General features: G+C 37.1%; 1 protein-coding gene across 1 annotated transcript in view; it reads right to left on the bottom strand.

Annotated features, from left to right (window-relative positions):
* The window catches only part of CAMK4 (calcium/calmodulin dependent protein kinase IV), a 140,612-nt gene that overhangs the window by 35,022 nt on the left and 84,824 nt on the right, over nucleotides 1-20,766 (bottom strand). The window contains exons 4-6 of the mRNA XM_036409396.2: nucleotides 19,069-19,131; nucleotides 16,502-16,584; nucleotides 8,119-8,191 (exon numbers count right to left, since the gene is read on the bottom strand). Of these exons, the coding sequence (XP_036265289.1) occupies nucleotides 8,119-8,191; nucleotides 16,502-16,584; nucleotides 19,069-19,131 (219 nt within the window). The remainder of the gene's footprint in view (nucleotides 1-8,118; nucleotides 8,192-16,501; nucleotides 16,585-19,068; nucleotides 19,132-20,766) is intronic.

Genomic DNA, 20,766 nt, shown 5'->3' with positions numbered 1-20,766 from the left:
TGCATGTTCCCTGCTCTAGATTATTTTTCATAATCTCTATATCCTCCCACATGTAGCATTCACAAGTACTGACAGTGAAGTTCCAAGTATGGTCTTAATTAGCGTTTTTCATTTCTAGAATCACAAATCATGTCTCTTCAGATGCTTTTCGTCTTTTGATTGGACAATTTCATATCCTCTTATTTTTATCAAGTAAGATTATTTTTCTTTCACACTAACCATGTTTGGGGGCTGGTGGACATCAGTGTCTGGTGTTGGCTCTACAGCTGTGGGAGCTGGGTCCCTGCAGCTCTCCGCTGGTCCCGAGGGTTGATCAGCATCCTCAGGGCCCCACAATGGCTGCCTGAGCTCAGCTATCACCGCCGTGTTCCAACAGAACATAAAAGGCATCCCTAGAAGTCCCACAGAACACTTCTACTTACGTTTCCTGATCTAGAACTTAGACACATGATTGCAACTAGATGCAAGGGAGGCTGAGTAATGGAGGCAGCTGGGACCTCCATCCTATTATAGAACAGGCGGGCTGCTCTTTGGCCTGTCTGAAAAGACAGACCTGGCTAGAGTTGTCGATTCACAGCCCAGCACAGGCCTCTACCTCCACCTTCCCCTTTACCCCTCCATTTGGGGCTCCCTGAATACAGGACCCTGTTGCCCTGCAGACTTCACCTTTAGAATAGTCCTCTCACTTTGAATGAGGTCTGGGTGTCTGCTCTACCTCCCCCTTATGAGCTCCTATTCAGGGCAGGGGCTGCAGGGCCCAGGGTGCTGCCTCAGGGTGAGCCCTGGGGTCAGTATGGGTGGCCTGGGAAGTGAATGCGGAATGATGGCTCCCAAGTCCCTTTCCTTTCTTCCTGGACCCTCTGCCCCATTGTGAGGCCATGAGGATGCTGATCTGGCCTTGGGGTCATCACCAGGACACAGGGCAGCCTCTGCTCTCTGGCTGGGTCACTGGACGCCTGCCCATTTTCTTTGTTAACACATCCTCCTCTTCCAGGATAACAACAGGGTGTTGCTCCAGTGGCTCTTCACGCTCCCCCAACAACATATTAAGTTCACGAGCCCGGTGGGTGTAAACGGTGCCTGAATGAGGCCAACAGTAAAGGACCCTGAGTGCATCTCAGTGTCTGCCAGTCCCATAGGCCTCCTCACTCGCCTTGCTGCTTTGGGACTTCATGCAGCCATCAGGGTAAAGGTCCTGCAGCAAAGATCGTCCCAGGTCTCCTCATCTTCATAATCACGTGAACCTCTCGCACTAGGCATGTAAGCCCTCAGGACTGGTCCTTGCCTCTCTCTCAAGCCCAGTTCTCACCAGGTGTACGTCACTATAGATATCCATGCCTTTGTGGGAGAAAAGGAGTATCCCTGGGATTCCTTTTCTTTCATATTGGCTGCCTATTAAACAATTTTTATTTCAAAACCCAACTCAGATATAACTTCCTTTGGCAAGATTTTCTGACATAATACATATCTTTCACCCGCTCTAATGCCTTTGAATTTGCACGATGTATTAATTGGTTCACATATGTGATCTCAAAGCCATGTGCTTATATATGTTTATCTACCCTAAAATCTGGTAAACTACTTCATCTCTGTATCCAAGACTCTGGTGCTTACCAGAGAATCAGTTAATGGTTGAACTGAGGCTTACAAAACCCTAAAGCAAGGAAAGCCATTTAGAATGTAATGATTGACATATTTTTGTATAGTAATTGGAAAGTTCTTAGATATATGCTCAATAATTAATTGTGATTCTTCTTGGATTCAAAAAACAGAATGCCACTTAGAATTTCACTTGATCGGAGCCAAAAGGCAGAGAAGTGATAAAATTTGATAAACTTTTGATATTATTACTCTTGCCAACAATGACGTACAGAAACACTTACTGAGAAAGATACCTTTCCTAAGAATTATTTTTAGACCTCCAGTTTTGTAAAATTAAGTTATAATTTTCACTATGTATACTTCTTTGTTCCAGATTTTTTTTCTGATAAAATATGTCATCTGGTTGGACTGAGCCACTTATCTACTTTATTCTGTCTGAATATCAAAATATTACAACATTGATAGAACTGTTTGTTATTTTTTCCTCTGATAACTGTGATCTCTCAACTCTTAATGAGAATAAGCACTTTTACTTTTTATTGGTTAAAGTACCCTTATAATGTTCCAATGCTTTGAGCTTTGCATTACTATCTGCCTTCCAAAGATCCATGTTCAGATGTGAATAACAAGAGACAGAATCCTCCCAGAAAGAAATGCAAATACCATAGTAACTGACAAAGTTAAAACAAAGAACAAATCCCCACATTTTCTATTCTAGTCTCTTATTATTTAATTAAATGCTCAGGCTCTTTTTATTGACAATAAGTGGAGCTAAGCAGGAACAATATTCACAGAAACAAAGCACAAGTGTCAGAAGTAAGCTTATTGTTAATAACCTTCGACTCATTGTGCCTTCAAATCACACTTAATCCTGACTTACCAGTGTGTGGGTGTGCATTTGCTAGTCGGTAAAATTCAGTTTTTAGAAATTTGTGGTAGCAGAATCTTTTTATCTAGGAGTGTGAGCTCCATGTTATGGCTCGATGGATAGAAAATTATACAACTTGCTCTTGACCACAGAATCATTATTAGCATAAACTCAAAAGTTCATTCAAGAACAAGTACAGTATCTTATTGCTTTAAATAACAGGATTTACACTTTAAAGTGGCAGAAATATTAAGAAATTTATCAACTTCTGTGAGACATCAAGCAGGAGGAGAATTCCAATCGTGTCTATTTTTTCTCTCTGCCTTATTTAACATAGTTACGTCTCCCTCCACAATTAGAATACAACCAAAGCAGTTCCCGGCATCAAATGCAGATTCAACAATGCCCGTGAGAAAAGGAAACGGCCTTTCCTCCCCTGGGTCTCCTTTCATTAAGGGGCAAACTTCTCCTACAACTCATAAGCAGTCTGCCCATTAGGACTCATTTGTGAGGACCAGGTCATGTGCCCTTTGCCCAGCTGCAAGGAAGGCTGGGAAAAGTCCTGGTATTTTCTAGTTTAATAAAGGTAGATCTTTATAAAGGTAGGTTGGTTCTGCCAACAAGAAACGAGAGGTCAAATGGAAGATGGCTTAAATGTATCAAGTAAAATTCAATAATGTGTGTGTGTGTGTACATAATATTAAATCCATAAATGTTATCAAGCATAGTGCTTAGTACGAAATATAGATAGTAATTTATTTTAATGCTGCCATACTTGTTTTGATTTCACTGACCTCTAGGACCATTTCATGCTAATTAGTAAAGATTGTGAACATTTTCGAAAACTCTATAAATAGAAACACAAACTTTGAGATTTTTGTTTTCAAATAACTTCCTGTACCATTTATTAAACGATTGTCTCTAAACTTTAAGCTCACCATTCTATAATGTACTTTGTGAAGCTGGCACTGGAATTATAAGCCACATTTTCTGTTGGCCCTTGTTTGGCGCTGCCATGAGGGGATCAGACAGAGAGCAGGAGGTTGGAAGAGCATGAAGAAGCTTGCTCAGTCCTATTTACTTCCTGAATCTGTCTTTCTGCTTGTTCTCCTCGTGCACCCTAGAAATAACTTTTTATGCTGCAGTAGCACATTATTCTGTAGCAGGTGTTGATGCCAGTTTTTAGTTATTCCAATGCTCATAGAACCAATTCCAGTGTCCCTCCTCAGCGACATTCGCATTAGCTGGCTAGGACACCATGTTCAAAGGTTTGAGTGGCAGCTTTGTGGGCAATTCCTCTGAGCTCAGAATGAGATACCAGCACCAGGCAGGCAGTGAGTCTGCAGAGTACTTTACTTAGTCTTACAGGTTTTAATCATCTCAGCCTCTTCACTGTTCCCCAGTCCAAGGGGAGGCTGCTTCCTCAAGTTCCACGATAACCTCATTTTAGTGTTCCTCTTTTGCTTTTCTAGGTCTTCAATACCTAGTCATCAATTCTTTATCAATTGATTCTCTAATAGGCTAAGTCTGTTCTTTTTTTTTTTTTGAGGGGGTGGGTTACAGGTTTTTAAAGTTTTCACCAAAAACAGCCTGTACTATTTCATCCTTTTTTGCATCCCCGTAATCAATCATGTTCATTTACCATGTTTCTTCACTGTGCAACTACCACATGGGTTTCCCTAACTTTAAAGGACTAGATGGTTTTGTTTGCAACCTTCACCCACATCATTACCATTTTTAAAACAATTCTAACCAAAAATATCTGTGCTGGCATAGCAGACATATTTAATAATTTTTCAACCATTTCCTTGTATTTTATTAAATTCAGGATATACTCTCTGTGTACAAATTCCTCCAGGCTCTTAAGTCCAGGCTTTGAAGTTAAAACACACCCAAGAGAAATATAGCTAGAAAAATAGGAAAGATGGCAGTAGGGGTGGGGGATAAAGGGACAGAGATTTTTTTGGAAATAGAGGAACAGTAGGCTATCAGTGGTGACAAAGAAAGAACTGAATGTGTGGTAACAGTAAGAGATGTCAGAGGAAATGGAATACTCCCTGGTTATCTTTATAAGTATATGGAAAAGGAGGGCGTTAAGGGTGTGCATTGTGCTTTATGACCCATGAGGACACAATGACCCTTCCAGAATGCCTGGATCGACCTAGACACTTTGACTTGGGACTCCCTGGAATTCATTTCAAGACGACAGAACACTCAAGAAGGCTTAAGGATCTTACCTCAAAGACTAACTGAATGAATGAGTTAAGGGGAAACATCTTCTAATTTTACTTTAAAAACTTTCAAAAATGTTAGTTAAAGCTAAAAAGCCAAAGGTGCAAGAACACAGTCAGATTAATACTGTGAAATATTTAGGGTAAGAATTAGGGTGAAGAAGGGAGGAAGAAAAGGATTGCAAGATTTGTTACCTAAGAGATATAATTATAACTGCAACATATTTCCTGGGGTGTTTCCATCTTTAAGTTTTCAGCTTCTGTGCTTTCAAAAATCAGTCTTATAAGTGTGTGATCCAGAGGCACTGTGAGACATAACACTGATTACTTTGAGTTCCCAACTGTCCCATTTTTTATAGCTATCTATAGCAATGTAGTTGACAATAAACTATTTTATAAATGTCAGCCACTTCTCGCAAGTTTAAATTGCTTGCTTTCTACCTGTGAAACACTTAGAAAAATGACTTTACATTTTTTCTCTAACTTAACCCTTAGTTGCAGCAATCAGAGAAAATCTGATTTTGTGCAAGACTTCTTAAAATGAATGTTTTACTTGAATGTGGTTAACTACAGTACTTCTTAAACTGGAGCTTGGTGCAGTTTTGGGAGTAGGTAAAAATCACAATTTTTGTTTTGAATTTATAAATAACAGTCAATCTTTGCAGACCTGAAATAGATTTCTAGGAACTCTAGTCCCTCTGTTCTATACAGGACACCCCTCTGGGGCATCCTGGTTGGGGGACCTTTTATTTATTAATTGGTAATTCCAATAGGTGAAAAATTTTGATGCTCAAAGCATCCATTTCTCATTCATTGAATGAGAAGAGGGTTCTCCCAGTTAGCTACTCAAGGTAGAACTAAATTGAAACATGTCCACTCTGATAAGCCAGAAAAATCAAGAGCTGACATGAATGGGTGGAGAAAACCAGAAAGAACATATTGAAAAAGGTGAGTTTAGAATGACAGGAAGGTAATTAATTGATTATAAGGGAGCAGAAAGTAATCTGATGGATGAAAGCAAATTATATAGCTTTGTTTCATATGAGATGTGTAGAAAAGTGATAGTAAGGATGTTTCAGCAAATGTGGCATCCTCTAGAGCAGTGGTTCTCAACCTTTCTAAAGACCATCTGTGTTTTCGATGGTTTTAGGCTCTTCAGCAGCAGTTCTCAACCTGTTAAGACCATCAGAAAACACAGATATTTACATTGTGATTCATAACAGTAGCAAAGTTACAGTTATGAAGTAGAAACAAAAGTAATTTTATGGTTGGGGGTCACAACATAAAGAACTGTAATAAAGGGTCGCAACATTAGAAAGGTTGAGAACCACTGCTCTAGAGAAATAAAATATAGACTCTTGACTATTTCTGACAATTTTGAACTGTTTTCATTTATTTATTCGGTAAATATTTATTGAGCACTTATTGTTTTTTGTTTGATTTTAGTTCTAGGTGGGGAGTTGGTATGTATATACCACTGAGTCTGAAGTGGCCTATCTTCTTTTCCCTCTCCTTTGAACATTGCTATGGTTTCCATACCTACCTCTGTAGTCTTTTCCACATCCCCGGTAGGTTGAATGCTATGCCTATTTTACACGAGGGAACTGAGTACAGTTTAGAGAGGGGCCCAAGCTCGTATCTAGAAACTGAACCATCTCTGTTTGACTCCAAAACTACTCGTAACTGCTACACCAGCTGCTGGCCAGAGTTTGGAAAGTGATAGTGTACTGCTGCCAGCAAGTTTACTTGAGCAGATAATCTATTGGAAAATTAAGTTTTAAAATTAGTTTTTAATAGAGGTGTAAGACTGCCATTATCGAATTCAGAAGTGACAAAGTAACAACAATGATTGGAAAAGAGAATTCTAGACTTCTTTAAAGAACTGGAAGGACGTAGAAGTGATTTTGTTTGTTTTTGAAAAAGCATGCCAGTAATAGTCATAGCATGATATGAAGCAGGATTAGGTTCATGGACAATCTGAAGGAAAATTCATCTGACTTTGGGAAGATGAAGGTGAGGAGAGAAGGTAATGGAAGAGTAAAAAAATCATTCTTTAGTTGGCAAGATTAGGAAACCAGGGGTGGTAAATATACTATGATAGATTAAAAAAAAATGGAATGAAGTGATTCTTTTGGGTATGGTGAAAAGGTGAATGAATCTGATATTCAATATTCACATAATCTGAAGCTGTATTGTATATTTAGAGAGTACAATTCTATGGCATCCTCTCCAGCTTTTATCCACCCACAATTCAAATGTTTTATCCCCCACCAGAGCAAAAGACCAAAATACTTTTATAGGAAGCGATAATTTGGAAAGACTGGGCTATAAAGCCGGTTGAACTTGGTATTAATAACTCAATAATGGGTTTGGTTAGACCAGAGATCCCCTCCTTCTAGCTGCCCTATGCAAAGACAGTGAAAGCTATTTTTGCCTTTTGTCATTGGTAAAAGCGTTTTTTTTAGATTCTAGGGACTTCCTATCCTTCCTCCCTGCCTTTCTTGCCCCCTCCTTTCCATTTTGGTTGTAAGTGAAATTCATAAGATGCGTGCTTGAGTCACTGTGGCTGATTTCTCAAGATACTGAATAATGATTTTAGTTTGATAACTGAAAAACAGAACAAATCTTAATTTGGAGTATATTTTATATAGATCTGTCTCTAATTGATCCTGATCAATATCTCCCCTTGAGCCCCATTCTTTTTTCTTAGAGAACAATTTGTTCTTGCTTTATGTTCAATAGATGAGTCACCAAAATATCTTAGCATGTATTAGACACCATTTAACATATGGGAAATTTTCCTTACCAATGGAGTCTGTTTTATCTAAAATATTTTCTTATTAATTATATCCAAACAAGCTTTTTGAAAATCTATATTTTTTAAATGTATGTGCTTGCTTCCATCATTAACTTATAAAACTTTATTCCACTTTAAAAATTAACTTCTATTTCTTCAACAAAATTGCCAGTATTTTTCCTTCTAATTCACCCATTCCTTGTCTTGAAAGAAAAATCAATAATCTCTGTGCTCCAAGGTCTATATTTATCACATTCAACCTTCTTCCACTTTCCTAACAAACAACAAAAACAATAAAGGAATAAACTCAAACAAAAATAACTTGAAAAGAGAGAAAGAAAATAACAACTATAGGCACTAAGTCTGATGTGATTTCATAATAATAGAATAGAAAATATTTCAACAAACTTATGGCATTACATGGCTGGGCGTGCATTTTTAAAAGTTTGAATCATCAGTAGAAAATATAAATTTATGGAACACGTTTTCTCACAAATATTTCACATGGTTTTGCTGTAAATTTTATGGCCTATCACAGACACACACTTCTTCAATAAGATTCTAGAAATGGAAGGAAGGTATTACCAGGAGTTGCACTACAGCTGTCACTTCATACTTACAGCAACAGCCTCCAGGATTTGTTTGACAGCATCTGCAGCATCTCGTTCACTGTAATATCCCTTTTCCACAATCCTAAAAAACACACACACGTGCGCTCAGTTGAGTGGATGCTAACAGAAGTTTATTATATTACTGTTAGAGAGGATGCATCCAGATAATTGCAACAGGCTACCCTAACACCAGGAAAAAGATTTCCAATAACCTGGCACTTTGGAAATCTTTGGGCTTATTTAAGAAAATAAAAGACATTCATTTTCTATTAACATTATAAAAATAAATAGGACAAATTTTTTTTTCTTTTTAAACTTTGTATTGTGAATCATTATAAACATATACCACGTTGACAATAGGCCATCAACCATCTCTGTACTTCCAGGAATGTTTTACATTTATTTTCTTCCATTACTTTGGTTTTCTTCAGTGGATTGTGCATTTATACATGTAAATGTTTTTCAGCTTTTTGATTTACATGGTTCTCCTATAATTTCCTTAATTTTAGTGTATTTTGCAATATTGAACTATAGTTTTAGCAATTCTGTGGGTACATCCTCCTGGCTTGCTTTCACTGCCTAAAGGAAACTTTTTCTGCTTCTTATTTTCTGTGTTCTTATAATCATTTTATATTGGTATTAAATAAGACACCTCTCTGTTGCTATTTATATTTAAGCCAAATTGGTCATCTTTTTTTTTTTTAAATTATAGTTAACATACAATATTTTATTAGTTTCAGGTGTACAACATAGTGACTTGACTTTTATATTCCTTACAAGGTGATCACCACAAATCTAGTAACTATCTGTCACTGTGCAAAGTTAACACGATGATATCGACTATTATCCCTGATCTGTACATTACATCCCCAAGACTTATTTTACTTTTTATAACTGGTGACTTGTATCTCCTTTCCCTCTTCACTCTTTTGACTAAGACGGACCAGGCTATCTTTTCTAGTTTCATGGCTTTTGACCTTCTGTGTTTTGTGGTGTGTGTTGTTTTTTCCCCCCATGAAGCATTAAAAGTATGATCCTCATACATTCTGAGATATCCTTTAGCTGGAACTTCATTCCCTTGCCTCTACCATCTCTCTGATTATTAGAATTTCTCCCTTGCCGTTTCTCCTAAATATTGGGCTTTTTCTTTAAGGGGCATCAGGTATTAATTTCAGGAGTTCACAGGGCCTTGATTGCACTCATAACTTCAGACCTTATGTGGATACAGCCTTTACACTTCTCAGAAATGTGGATGGCAAAATTGATTTCAGCTGTTTTCCTTGTACGGTATTGGCCCATCCTGCTTCCCAATAATTTGGAGATTTTAGAAATCTGAATGTTCTGCCCCTTTTAGGTCCATCACATGACCTCTCGTTAACCTTTGGTTCCTCTTACATAGGCGCTAACACCATGTGGCTTTTGGATTTGTCATCACTTTTTCCTCATTCACTTGTATGTTGGGCTTCATGGGGATACCTTGTCACCTGGTTTTGTTATGTTGTCTGTGAGTTTTTGTTTTTTTCTGTCCTAGTTTATCTGTCTATTCTTAAAGGAATATTTGGGAAGAATAAAAAATTACTTTTTATCTTACCAGAATTTCAAGATTAGCAACTTGCATAAGATGTTATTAGCTAATAAAAAGTGTGCAGTAAAGATGTGAAAAAATTCAACTCAAAACATAAAAGAGACAAAGCAACCAATTTTCATAATTTTGGATTGAAATTTGTTTTAGATCATTGATTCCTCAAATAGCATAGTTATTTTTCAGAAAGTATCTTCATTTCTGAACAAAAAAATTTAGCAAGAAGTTATAAGTTCTCAAAGTAGCTGGTGTTAAAAGTTGAATTTAAAATCTATAAAATGTTTTCACAATAGGGAATTAAGGATGAGGAATGCAGAACACAACGTTATGAAAAAAATAAAAGATATCCCAATGATCATAATTGTCAAGATTCAGAAAAACTATATTGATACAGAAAATCCAATTATTTTATTTTCTCCATTCAATTATTTAGAATATCGTCAAGAAACACAAACTCATCTTTTCAAAGGATAGAAGATGGAATATTTTTCTCCTTTTGTTTCTTAGATAGCTATTATGTAACAAGGTCAAATAAAATGTGAAAATACATTAGAATATTTGGAGGGCTATTATTAATTGGTTCTTGAAAATCAATTTTCATATACTTCCAAGAATACACATTTTTCTTGAATCCCTGTTTGAGTTCATAGTCTGCTTGCTAAAAATTTAATTGAAATAATTTCTTGAACTATACTTTCTGAACATTTTTAAATTAAGTAGAAGAGGAGAAAAGGACTGTTGCATCAGAGGAAGTTGAAAACTTTGGCTACCATTATATCAACCACTGCATTTTGCTTTAAGTATTGATTCTGTGGGACACCCACCTCCCAACACAAATGTAATTAGTGCTTCCTCTGGGCACTGCACCTGCAAGCCTCAAATGAGACTACAGATAGTAGAGAAATTATTAACAAAAACATTATCATAGATACAATTCATGCTATATTAAGGTGTGTACCGATGAAAGGTTTATTAATTCTGTTGTCAGAAATGTCTCTAGAATAACATGAGGGGCAGGAGCACAAAATGCAGGCACATTCCCTGCCTCATCTCAGTGTGAATTTTGCACACCATCACTTGGCCCTACCATCAAAATGCAACCGTTTCTCTTCCAGGTTCCTTCTCCTGAAAGGAACTTTGTTCCCAAGTTGATTATTCATTAGAGTGTCACAGAGTTAGGTTCCTGGAACTCAGAGATTCAACTTTAAATATTTTATAAGTTGAGCTACCACCAAGGCCATCCATGACTGACTAAGAAAATCAATGGCATAAACTTCTCAAGTTGCAAATGCAGGTTTATCACTCAGAACTAAGATGGTAAGTGAAGATACTAGTGAGCAAGCAAAGGAAAAGGAAGTTCTACAATCTTTTTCTTTCCATTTAGGTAGCATGACTACAGTAGATGTGTTGAGCCAGTGCCTTCTACAGGTATGGTGGCAAACTTCTTAGTTTCTCACTAGCTTGTTGCTTTGATCACCCAGAGAGCCTAGCTCCAAGACTTACTCATAGTAGGCAATCAATGAATATTTGTGGAATCAATATTAATTACCAAGTAAATGATGCCAGAAAAATGCCAGACTGTGGACATTTGGACAACTCTTTGCCTATGTCCCTTATCATAGGGAACAAAAGCACTGAACTGGGAAGTACACGGGCCATGGTTACAGGGGAGAACAATCATATAGATGCTTCCCAAGGCAAAATGCAATAGGCGGAAGGGTTATACTAGCCTGAGGAAGAAAGTCAAAGTCACAGTTTCTAGATATTATTGTAATACATAACATAAAATTTTTAAGTATTTTGAAGAAAAAATGATTCATATTCATTAAAATAGAGTAATTTTGTTCCATGAAACAACATAAATTCCTACCTAAAATTTAGTTTAAAAGATGTTTTTTGATTTTCCCATGAATTGAACATACATATAAGTAAAGACTTTATAGCTTTACATAGAAAATAGCAGGATTTCAATTTTTAGAAGCAATAAAATGTTCAATCATGATAGTGTTTTTAGAGCTATAAAAATAGGATAATAATGGTTATTTCAGTTTTTTTAATATTTAAACATACTTATTGCTATATTTCTCTTCAGATTGAATATACTGATTTCCTTTTCATGCTTTGTAAAATAATAAGAAGGCAGTTACAATGCCACCAGCATCTTAAGATCATTTTAAAAGGCCCAGGGCCATGTGGTTTGTTGCTACGCCACGTCTGGGTTAGAAGACTCAGTGCTAAAATCAAAATCTTTCCTAGGATTTTAACAACAACACTGAACCAAAAGGCTTCCCTGGGATCCCAGTTCCTTCAGGTCCCCGAGTCGCTAACTCGTCTAGCTGACATCTAGAGATCTGAGAAGGCAGCACAGCTCCAGGCTGTGACTGTGGCCCCAACAGGCCTTCTACTCCAGACTCTGCCTTGTCTTTCCACTGTTTCCTGTGTTAGCTCAAATGCTCCTCTTCCTCATAATTGGCATGTTTTCCTTCTCGTCATTTTAAAATTGTAGGATGAGAAAACACAGAAATAAGACTACTGTGCATTTGCTTCTGTCACCTTAATTGCTGCAAATTGAATTGAGCACATCTCCAGCCGGGCAGTTAGCACAGGCAGTGCAACTGAAGAGCTCTAATCCGATCATTTCCAGAGGCCTCAGACTTCCTGGCACGTACATTGGGAGCCTTACTGCCTTCTCCACCAATGGCAGCTTTTTCTCAAATGGAGATGTTATTGTGATTAGATAACTGTAGGTTCATGTGAGAAAGACATCGGTCTTATGAAAATGTATACTAAAAGATTGAATGACAAAGGGTAGAATCCCCAAATAACATGAGTTTTAAGAAACTGGTCTTAAAGACTGCTGGTATATCAGTATGCTGTTACATACAAAAAAAAAAAAAAAAAAAATGACACTAAAATAAATTCCACCGTTTCCAATTAAATCCACTACTCCTTTATTCACTGCTTTTCCCCCTTTCATTGATGGCCTATTAGTCTGTATTGATGCTTTTTCTAAGAACTTTCCCAAAGAGTATTAAATTCATATATTTAAAAAATAATTTCAAAGGTATTATTACCACCTGTTACATTTGAAAGGTAGGGAGAGAGTGAGGATACGGTGGGTCAATTTGTGTACTGGCCAGGAGCTGACAGTGCAGGAGAAAGGCAAGGCCAGATCCAATTGTAGACCTGGGAACAGAGACTAGGGATTTCTAGCTCAATTCTCTCCTACTGCACAATAAAAGTCTGACACAAAGAGGTCATATAAATTGCCCACTGTTTATTAAATCACTCATTTTACAAATATTCAGTAACTTCTTGCTTCCTGTCTCAAACAGCTTCTAAAATGGAGACTAAGGTTCTCATATCTAACCCCCACCTGCTTTGGGACATCACTTTATCCTTCCCTCTTCCCTTTACCTGTTGATTTATGATTTCTCACTTAAGATTCAGCTCAAAGACTCTATTTCTGATTTCTGATTTAGAAGACTCCCATATTTTGTATCCGGTGTTCTGTTTATTTCCCAATCACAGCATTTATCACCCCCAAGTGAATCCGTATAGCCAAATCAGTGGCAAATACAAAGCATCATATGTCTTCTGTGGCCAGTTCTTATCTTTATATATTGTTAGTCCCTTCTCATTTATTTATTCTTTTAGTGTATTAATTAGTTTATTTATTTATTTATTTATTTATAATGTTCAATAAATTTCTAAGAGTCATGACTAGACCAAGCAGGATGGAAGATCAAAATCTCTGGAGCTTTCTTTTTCACATTATATCATAATTTTTTAGAAGTAATTTTGGGGGCCAGATTTTCTTGGACATACACATAAAAATCACTGATTTTATTCCAAAAATTTTAATCAATCTTCCTATGCAATTTACTTTTTATATGCTACATGAAATGGAAAATTTCACTTTGATTTTTATTAAAGTTTAGTTTTTTAGAAGACCACAAAATAGATCTTTTAGTGCTAATAAAATACAACCATTTTGTCCATAATGTACTAAAGTGATTATCTTTTCACCAATTGCTCCATTAGTGCATTCATTAGATACAATTAAGGCCATCATTAGACCAGGGATGAATTTTTATCATCACAATTAAATAAATTTGGTTTTTGACATGAGTACAGGGGGAAAAAAGTATATTATGATTTTTAACTCTCAAGAAAGAAAATAATGCATAGATAATAATGATATATTTTCAGCTTGATACAATTTTAAATATAACTGTAGAATTAAGTAATTTAATGGAGAAACCAAGTTCATCTCAGATATGGCAATAGACATGTAGACAATAACATTAAGAGGGAATGACAGTCTACTGTCTAAGACCACTGAGAATTTCTAGAGTGCTTTACTGGCTGTCTGCCATTCTTTAGATGTATTCTGTTAATTCTGAATATTTTATCAATTTTCTCAGTAAATGAAATTTATCACCAGTGTTTAGTTTTTTCATTTTTGTTTAAAGCTGAATTAACTCTATCCCATCAAAATCAACTAGACTATAAGATGATAGAATCAGAATTCTTTCATGAAAAAAAAAGTTGGGAAATAAGGAAGGAAAGAGACTCATGACTCCAAAATAACTGTACAAATAGAGGTAGGTAGGTAAATAATATGTGCTGTTTGTAGACAATAGCTTCAGCGTGACATCCCTGTCCTACAATTAAAGAACATGAGATTTCTCTGAGTTCTCCTTCAAGACACCTCATGGCTACAAAGCCAGCAGGATATAATTATAAACAGACTCTAAATGTACTACCTAAAGAAGGAATATGTTCATGAGAGAGTTGGCTAAAGAGTTATTAAAAAAGGAACCGCTATTGGCAAATTTTGGCAACCTTCAAATAAGCTAGTCCAGATGAATCTTGACTAAGCATGGGAACATGGTGGTTTTAGAACAGGACTATCCTTACATAATCAGAGGGATCAGACTGTTTCAGATCTGAGACTGAGTGGATCAGAGTGTCTCAGCTTCCTTAGCATCATAGAACTGCATCAAATTTGTTTTGAGGTTCGAACAAGTTAAGCAAATCAGGTTAGTTCGTTATTTGTCCCTTATGTTTAGCTACTAGCCAGCTGCCACAAGAAGTACTACCCTGTTTCCCTGAAAATAAGACAATGTCTTAAATTAATTTTTTCTCCCAAAGTTGCACTAGGTCTTATTTTCAGGAGATGTCTTATCTTTCCAGGCGCTAGGTCTTATTTTCGGAGGATGTCTTATTTTCGGGGAAACACGGTAGTATATAATATATTTAAAAACTGATGTCCACTTCCCCCCTCAGTTGATTCATTTATTGGTGATGAATGAATATACTGAAAATGTTACAACTCTCAAAGTCTGCTAATTCATATAACTTATTTTAAAGAAATTTCAACATATGTATGAACAAATTATATATCTGTTGAAGATATACATGCAGCTCCAATCAAACTGTGCCATTTTGCTCCTTCCTACTTGAAGATCCAAACCTTCATTGGGTAACATTTACAACAGAACCTTTGAAAACCAATATAATTACTTTTAGAAGCTCTTGAGAGAAGTGCTTCCTCTCCCAACATAATCTAAACCTAACCCCTTTATTTTTTAATTATTTTTTTAAAAATATTTCTTATTGATTTGAGAGAGGAATGGAGAGGGAGAGAGAGAAACATCAATGATGAGAATCATTGATCTGCTCCTCCTGCTTGGGATTGAGACCACAACCAGGGCATGTGACCAGAACTGAACCCAGAATCCTTCAGTCTGCAGACTGACGCTCTAACCCTGAGCCAAACCATCTAGGGCTAAACCTATCCCCTTTAAATATCTTCCTTCTCAGAGTCCACTCATTTTAATGGCTGTTTATTCATTCATTCATTCATTCATTCATTCATTCATTCACTTAGCAAATATTTATTGAGAATTTGCTGTACTTTAGGCACCTAGATATATCAGCAGTTCCCTCAGTCTCTTTTCTGTCTTCTGTCTATAGCCCACATCTTCTTAACCAATTTTATAAATCAACAGGAACTTTATATCTGTGCATAACTTCTTATCATTTCTAATATATACCTACTCAGTCCTTTGACTTCTTCCAATTTCATTTTTTTTTTTTTATGCTCATGAACATACCCAAGAGATAATCAGGGTAAACAGGGAATTCTCCTGAGAAGACAAGGAAGGTGGGAAAGCCATGGAGACTTGAAGCTTGTCTCTTATACAAACAGTTTTTCTATATTATGCTCTACCAGTTTTCTAGGCATTCTCTAGCCCTCCTCAAACCTCTGTCTTGAGTGATGAACACATGAACAGACAACTAAAAATTGGTTATTATTGAAGAACATGTTGTACTTGGAACTCTTTACACAGCCTAATAGAGAAAGTAGGCCTCAAAATAGTCATTTGAAGAGTATTGATTTTTAAGAACTTTTGGATCATAATCAAGAATACAATTATAACACATCTAGCTTTTTATACTTTTTATGTAATGTTTTATTACAAAATATTGTCATAAATCTTACTGTTTAGTTTAGATTTAGAATGTCTTTAGAAATTCTGTGATTATTGCACAAATAAATTTTTGCAAAAGTAAATAGATATAGTGCTTCCCTTTTTATTCACTAAACATCCCAACTTTTCATTCACTTACATCTTACCAGGCAGGTATGACTCTCTTTTTGTTCTACACTCCTCTTAAGATTTATTTTATAGAATTAACTGATATGATGTGTCATTATAAAAAATTTCAGAAGAAATTTCCCTTTAATTCTTTTTTGGTGACTGGAAGCAAAGCCTTTCTGGATTTCCAGAACCAACTCACCTGTCAAACAGCTCTCCTCCTGTGACAAGTTCCAGGACCAGACTGATTTCTGTCGGGGTTTCAAATATCTCTTTAAGTTTTATCTGCAGAAAGATTTTAAAAAATGATCACACATTCCTTATTTTCATCTTTCTAAGAAATAGCTAAAGCTATGGCTAAAACAAAACTCTAACAGTAACGTGTTGGATCATTGTCAATGAAGGGAACTTATGCTAGTATGAGGGAATCATTTGTCACTCTCTGGTTGTTATTATCAGTGACCTCATTTCTTCCAGGGTCCTTTTGAGTTTTGATATTATTCCTTTTGACAGATGAAAGATACCTGCCTTAGAAACACTTTCTAATTTTTATCAAAATATCTCAATTTCTGAATTGCTGCGGAATCAATATATATAAAAGCCTAAACGACTGAACAACTAAATGACCAGTCAACTGGTCACTATGATGTACACTGACCACCAGGGGGTAGATGCTCAATCTAGGATCTACCCCCTGGTGGTTAATGCACTCCCACAGACAACCTCCTATGGTCCCTCCTCCCCCCAATTGGCCAATCTCTTGTGGCCCCTCCCCCCAGGTGAGCCAATCTCCCACGGACCCTCCCCCAGCCTACCTTCCTGGGCCCCTATTGGATCTAATCACCGGCCAGGCCAAGGGACCCCAGCCGTGCACAAAATCATGCACTGGCCCTCTAGTTTAAAAATAATAGCAAACAAATAAAGCTTCCTAAGTCATTTGAAAGCATCATGGCTGCTGGAAATGCAAATGCATCTTTCCCCTGGAAGGAATCTGGGTCTGAGACAGAATAGGACCAGGGGAAAAGATGTCTTTGTGGAAAGGATGACCCTCAACTGCTAAAAAAATCACTTGTAGATGAAGGGAACCTCAGAAATGTAGTGGCAATGATTTGATTGGCCATAACAGGGTTTCCATCACATTCAGATAATCCATCCAATTTTGGATATTTTCCTGCCTACATCTGAGAATTGAGTGACAGGACTGATCTACATTTGAGGAAAATTCTATACTGACTTCTCTTTGAAAGAAAAAAGATGGACAATGAAAAGTTGGTGGTTGTATGTGGCATATTTCATTGATTGCTTACCCAAAGCCCTTCTCCCCTACTTTATTGCAAACAGAACTTTGAATTTTTTTTAGGGAAGAAAGGTGCCTAGCCTCCAAATATGAATGGTAATTGGTCTGAGTCACTTATGATAACCCTGCTCCCCATTTGCCCAGCCTCTATGACATTAAGGCTGCTCTTGTGACCAGCTCTGACCAATAAAATCTGAAGAGAATTCTGCTGCAACTGGAAATTCTGGAAAAACTTTTACTCTTCTCATAGGACTCTGCTTTGGGGCCTTTCTACTTCATTTTGTCTTGAATATAGACCTGAAGGCTTGTGGAGTATATGGAACAGCCATTCGAGGACCATGAGGGAAAAGCATGAAAGCAAAGGCACTGAGGATGGCAGAACCAATGGGCAGTAGGCATCTGGATTCTGCATGACATCAATGAGGGGCTGAATCAGTGCTAGGAATGGCCTGCCTTCTGATTTCTTATAACTTAAGGAAAACATCTGTTCAGACCAATATATGCAAGTTTTCTGTTATTTATAGCTGAGTTTCTGTTATTTACTGCTAACTCATATATTAAGTTTTAAGCACTTGGCTTTGAGCCGAAGCATTGCAGGCCACCCTCCTGGATGCCAGCTTCTCAGAGAAATGAATAAAATACTTTAAGTGGTTGGCTCGACTCATAAAAACAAGTGATGGCCAGACACAGACTTTATTTTCACTTCACTGGCTCCAGAAAGTTTTTCTCCAAACCTTGCCCTCAGGGCCTTTGGACACAGCCTAGAGCACAGCTTCTGAAAACCTTTTGTTTTCCCCATTCAAGCACTGCATTTATTTGAACCTACACATTGTTTCTAAAGCAGACACTCCCTCCAAGGAGGCTAAAATGACTTTGGAAGCAATGCATTTCCTTCACAGGCCTTTTCAGTAACGGTATATTAATAAGATGGCTGAAACCGGTTTGGCTCAGCAGTAGAGCATCGGTCTGCGGACTGAAAGGTCTCGGGTTCGATGCCGGTCAGGGGCATGTATGTTGGTTGCAGGCACATCCCCAGTGGGGGGTGTGCAGGAGGCAGCTGGTCGATGTTTCTCTCTCTCTCATCGACGTTTCTAGCTCTCTACCTCTCTCCCTTCCTCTCTGTGAAAAATCAATGAAATATATTTTTAAAAAAAATAAGATGGACACACAGAAGGAAAAAGACGGTGTTTTATTCGCGCGAAACAAAGCTATCCATATTTTAGATATCCTTTTATGTATAAAAATAAATATGTGATATATTGCTGACCTGTCCATTTTTAAACTCTTTGAAAAGGTACTGTATTTAAGATTCATTTGGCTAAAGACTAGAAAGTTGTGGTCAGATGAGGACAAGAACCTGTGGCTGTTTATGGGTGCTGGATGAATCCCTTTTCCATGATCAGCGTGGACAAAAATCCCATTCTATTACTTTAGAGATCATTTGGAATAGTAGTTTTAAAAAAATCACTTACAATGTTTGGATGTGAGAGGCGAAGAAGAACTCCTATTTCAGTTCTTACGATTTTTTTGTCCACCTAAAAGGCAAAATGAAAGAGAGAAACTGAAAGAAACTCCCACCTTAGAAATGTCTTAATTATAGCAGAGAATCAGAAACAGCAATCACTCACTACCTTGATGAATTAGGTAATTGGCAGAGGTGCATTCTAAGCTTTTTTCTTGTGTCTCCTTCACTCCCACCCTCCTTGTCTTTCCCCCTTGTCTTTCCTTTCTGCTTTGTACATAAAGTAGAACTTGTTACAAATACAGGTCACAACATATCAGACTCCCTGCATGGCCCATTTCCTATCAAAAGTTATTGCTATCACCATTACGTCAAAAGTTCATGTCAACCTATTCCTTCTCTTTCTCTCCCATTCTTTTATGGATCCCTGTCCCAAATCCACTGGAGCTGTCAATCATTTCACCTGCCTTTTTCACTCAGCTGTGGCCACATAACCCAACCTGACCAATCAGAGTACTGTTTCCTGTCCACAGTGATTGGGTCATGAATATCTACCAGACCCAAGTCATCCCAATCAGAGTCTTTCCTAGAAATTTTGCTCAAATAATCAAGAAAGAGGTATTTTCTTTTTCTCTGAAATTGTGAGATCAGAAAAAGAATAGAATATGCCACAACCAGTGTCCAATTTTGATACCATATTAGAATCAATTAACTGAAAACAGAGCCAAAACAGGGGGGGGAAAAAATTCCCTTCTGAGAAATGAAGAAAGAGTACTGGTGACATAATGTAATCCACTGGATTCAGTTATGCATAAACTAGTTTGGCCTTTGAGATTTCTTATTACGGTATATGAACCACTAAATTTCCTTTTCTATTAAGTTATCCAGAGTTAATTTTCTGTTGCTTGCCATTAAGGAATCTTGGTTGGGCACCACTTGATCTCTATATTTAAAAGAGAAGCCATTTACTTTAGGATATTAAAAGAATAGGAGTATTTCCCTTTCTAGGTTAATGATTGACATTTTTAATCACAGTGAACTCAAGTTTTAGACGCTAAAAGTCATATACTAGAAAGAAAGGTTTTAGTGTCTGCCACTCCCAACAAAATTTGTCAAAGCAAGATATGGATAATTTCTGCATTCTTACTATGGTCTCTGCCATCTGAGCTGTCCAGAACCCTCTGATTGGCAAAGCTCACATGGTTTTAGAAATGAATATGCAGAGGTTTCTGTGCAATTCACAGACAAACTCTGTGGGCATAACCAAGAGAGGTGGCTTTAAATAAAGCACATGTGTCAAACACAAGGCCCGCGGGCCAAATCCGTCCCACCAGGCCTTGCAATGTGGCCCGCACCGCGCTGTCATCACTGCACTCCGCTGCGTTTCCATCACAATGACAGTTTATGACTGTTCAGTAAACCATTCGGCTCGCGATTTAGGCTGGATTTTAGATTTTGGCCCCTTCTCTGAGTTTGACACCCCTAAAATAGAGAATGAATTCTACCATTTCATTTACATGCCCTGAGAAACAAAGGGTGGCCCTGAGGAAAAATCCAATCATGTTTCCATGGTGATAACCAAATATACTTTCAAGATGATGATATTGATTTATTTGTTTTATACTCTAATGAGAACATTAATCAACAAAGATATATTGTTTGAAAATAAAGAAGAAATATTCAAGGTAATTTTGAAAACTTTATATGT

Source organism: Pipistrellus kuhlii, unplaced genomic scaffold, assembly GCF_014108245.1.
Source record: "Pipistrellus kuhlii isolate mPipKuh1 unplaced genomic scaffold, mPipKuh1.p scaffold_m20_p_4, whole genome shotgun sequence".
Taxonomy (NCBI): domain Eukaryota; kingdom Metazoa; phylum Chordata; class Mammalia; order Chiroptera; family Vespertilionidae; genus Pipistrellus; species Pipistrellus kuhlii.
This window is presented reverse-complemented; position numbering and strand designations above follow the sequence as displayed.